The sequence below is a fragment of the Nestor notabilis genome, unplaced genomic scaffold (genome assembly GCF_000696875.1).
Source record: "Nestor notabilis isolate BGI_N333 unplaced genomic scaffold, ASM69687v1 scaffold13775, whole genome shotgun sequence".
NCBI lineage: Eukaryota > Metazoa > Chordata > Aves > Psittaciformes > Psittacidae > Nestor > Nestor notabilis.
This window is the reverse complement of record NW_009927984.1, coordinates 11,065-13,096: the sequence shown is the minus strand read 5'-3', so window position 1 is coordinate 13,096 and position 2,032 is coordinate 11,065. Positions and strand designations below refer to the sequence as shown.

The window sequence follows — 2,032 nt, the reverse complement described above, 5'->3', positions numbered from 1 at the left end:
TCGAACTCGGCACCAGCCATCCATCGAACCACGGCCCTGCTGCGCCAGCGTCCCAACCAGGACCCAGGGCCAGGGAAGGGGCAGCCCCAGAGGGGAATAAACCGGCTACGGAGTAATTAAAATGAAAATAAAAAAACTAATATAGAAAACAGTCCAGTTCATTGACCTGTGGATAGTGTGTAGGGGGGTTGTGTGTGTCCACACCCCATCCTTTGGTGCAGGCAAAATACAGGGGTACAGGGGCCACTTTCCCTGTTAAGACCTAGATAAAGGGACAGGAAAAACACCAGAGCTAATTCACAGGGTGTGGAAAACCTGGATGTGTGTCTCTCGCCCCAGGAAAAAAACAAACCCCAAAACCTCGCGTGTAAGCCCCGATTTGAGCCCAAAGTCCCCACACGTGCATTGCCCTCGGCGTCTCCATCCTACAGCCAACCAAGCTGCACTGGAGATACTCCTTGGTGCATCTGTTCTCCTTGGTGGCAAGGAGACAGCACAACCATATCCCTGCTCCTCCAGTATTGGATCAGTATCCAGAAATCATAGCCAAGGCCCAGTTTTTGACGGCTACTGTTGTGCTTTGCAGGTAAATCCAGGAAGAATAGGTAAAGCTCATCAGGTGTTCCCTCACGCAGTCCCATGACACTTCTCCGCTGGAAAAACAATGAGAACAGGTTACAGGCAGCAGTGGTGACCTAGCCCCAGAGTCATGAGCGCAGAATGGGTACAGGACCCCCACAACCCACTGCCACATCCCAGACCCTTCAGCAGAGCTGGATGAGGAACCACCCCCTGCCTGGACTGGGACAGCCTCTACTGCCATAGCAGGGACCATACTGGCCACCTCATGGGTGTCCCAGGGGAGCAGAGAGGTAGGGATGCTCACTTGCAGGAATCGACACAGGACTTCCAACCCCGCTCCAGCACTGCAGCCATGCACTCCAGCAGCGGCAGCAGGCAGCTCCGCACCAGGAAGAGCAGCAGCTCTCTGACACACTCAGCGAAGTGCAGCAGGGACTCTGGGAGCTGGGACTGGAGCTGTGGGAGCACAGAGAGATAATGTGGGTTCAACACCAACCCCTCAGGTTTGGGTTCTCTGAGGAGCCTGGTGTCCCAGAGGATCTGCCAAACTGGGCTGTCCCCTGACTGGTTGGGCACTGCACCTCTCCTCTGTGGGCTGCAGCTACCTGCGCTCTGTGGGTGCCAAAGTAACCCCTTTCCACCAAACTGCCGATATTCAGGGAACTGGTGGGTTACCATTGAGATGTTCTTTGCAGGGCAGCCATGCTAAGGTCACCCTCACCCCATAGCCACCTGCACCAGTGGGTTCGCAGCTGACAGCCAGGAATAGCGACAAAGATGTTGCTGTGGTGGTTCCCTTTCCTACTGAGGGTGCTGGGGGTCTTGTCAGCCCTGGGACAGGCTGACATGGGTGACAAACAGCGCTGCCCTCACAGCCTGGTTTGTGAGGTGGTGTGTGGCACCACACGGGTCACAGTGGAGGGAACTACAGAAATGCTTCAAAAGGAGCATTGTGAAGGAAAACAGGGTTGGCAATGGCATGTGATGTCTACAGCAGTGCTAGGGAGGTCACAGAATGCACCTGTTGAGTGGGCAGGCTGAGGGGTGAGACCTGTGCTCTGCTGAGCTACTTCCTGTGTGGGATGGGTAATTCTGGATTTGTAGTAATATAGTATGTCTTTTTGCAAGGGTCTGTAGGGATAGGCCAAGGGGGAACAGCTTCAAACTGACAGAGGGGAGATTTACATGAGATCTTAGGAAGAAGTTCTTCCCTGCGAGGGATGCGAGGTGCTGGCATAGTCTGCCCAGAGAAGTTGTGGCTGCCCCATCCCTGGCAGTGTTCAAGGCCAGGTTGGACAGGGCTTAGAGCAACCTGGTCTAGCGGAAGGTGCCCCTGCCCATGGCAGGGGGTTGGAACTAAATGAGCTTTAAGGTCCCTTCCAACTCAAATCATTTTATGATTCCTCATTTAGGCCTCTCCCCCCACCTCCTGCCCCCAACACAAGCTCTT

At 54.6% G+C, this 2,032-nt stretch overlaps 1 protein-coding gene across 1 annotated transcript in view; it reads right to left on the bottom strand.

Annotated features, from left to right (window-relative positions):
- Positions 1-526: 526 nt before the first annotated feature.
- TMEM214 (transmembrane protein 214) overlaps positions 527-2,032 on the bottom strand; it is a gene marked incomplete at its 5' end in the record, with an annotated part of 12,557 nt that continues 11,051 nt past the window's right edge. Inside the window, 2 exons of the mRNA XM_010014311.1 lie at positions 527-653; positions 887-1,038. Of these exons, the coding sequence (XP_010012613.1) occupies positions 527-653; positions 887-1,038 (279 nt within the window). The remainder of the gene's footprint in view (positions 654-886; positions 1,039-2,032) is intronic.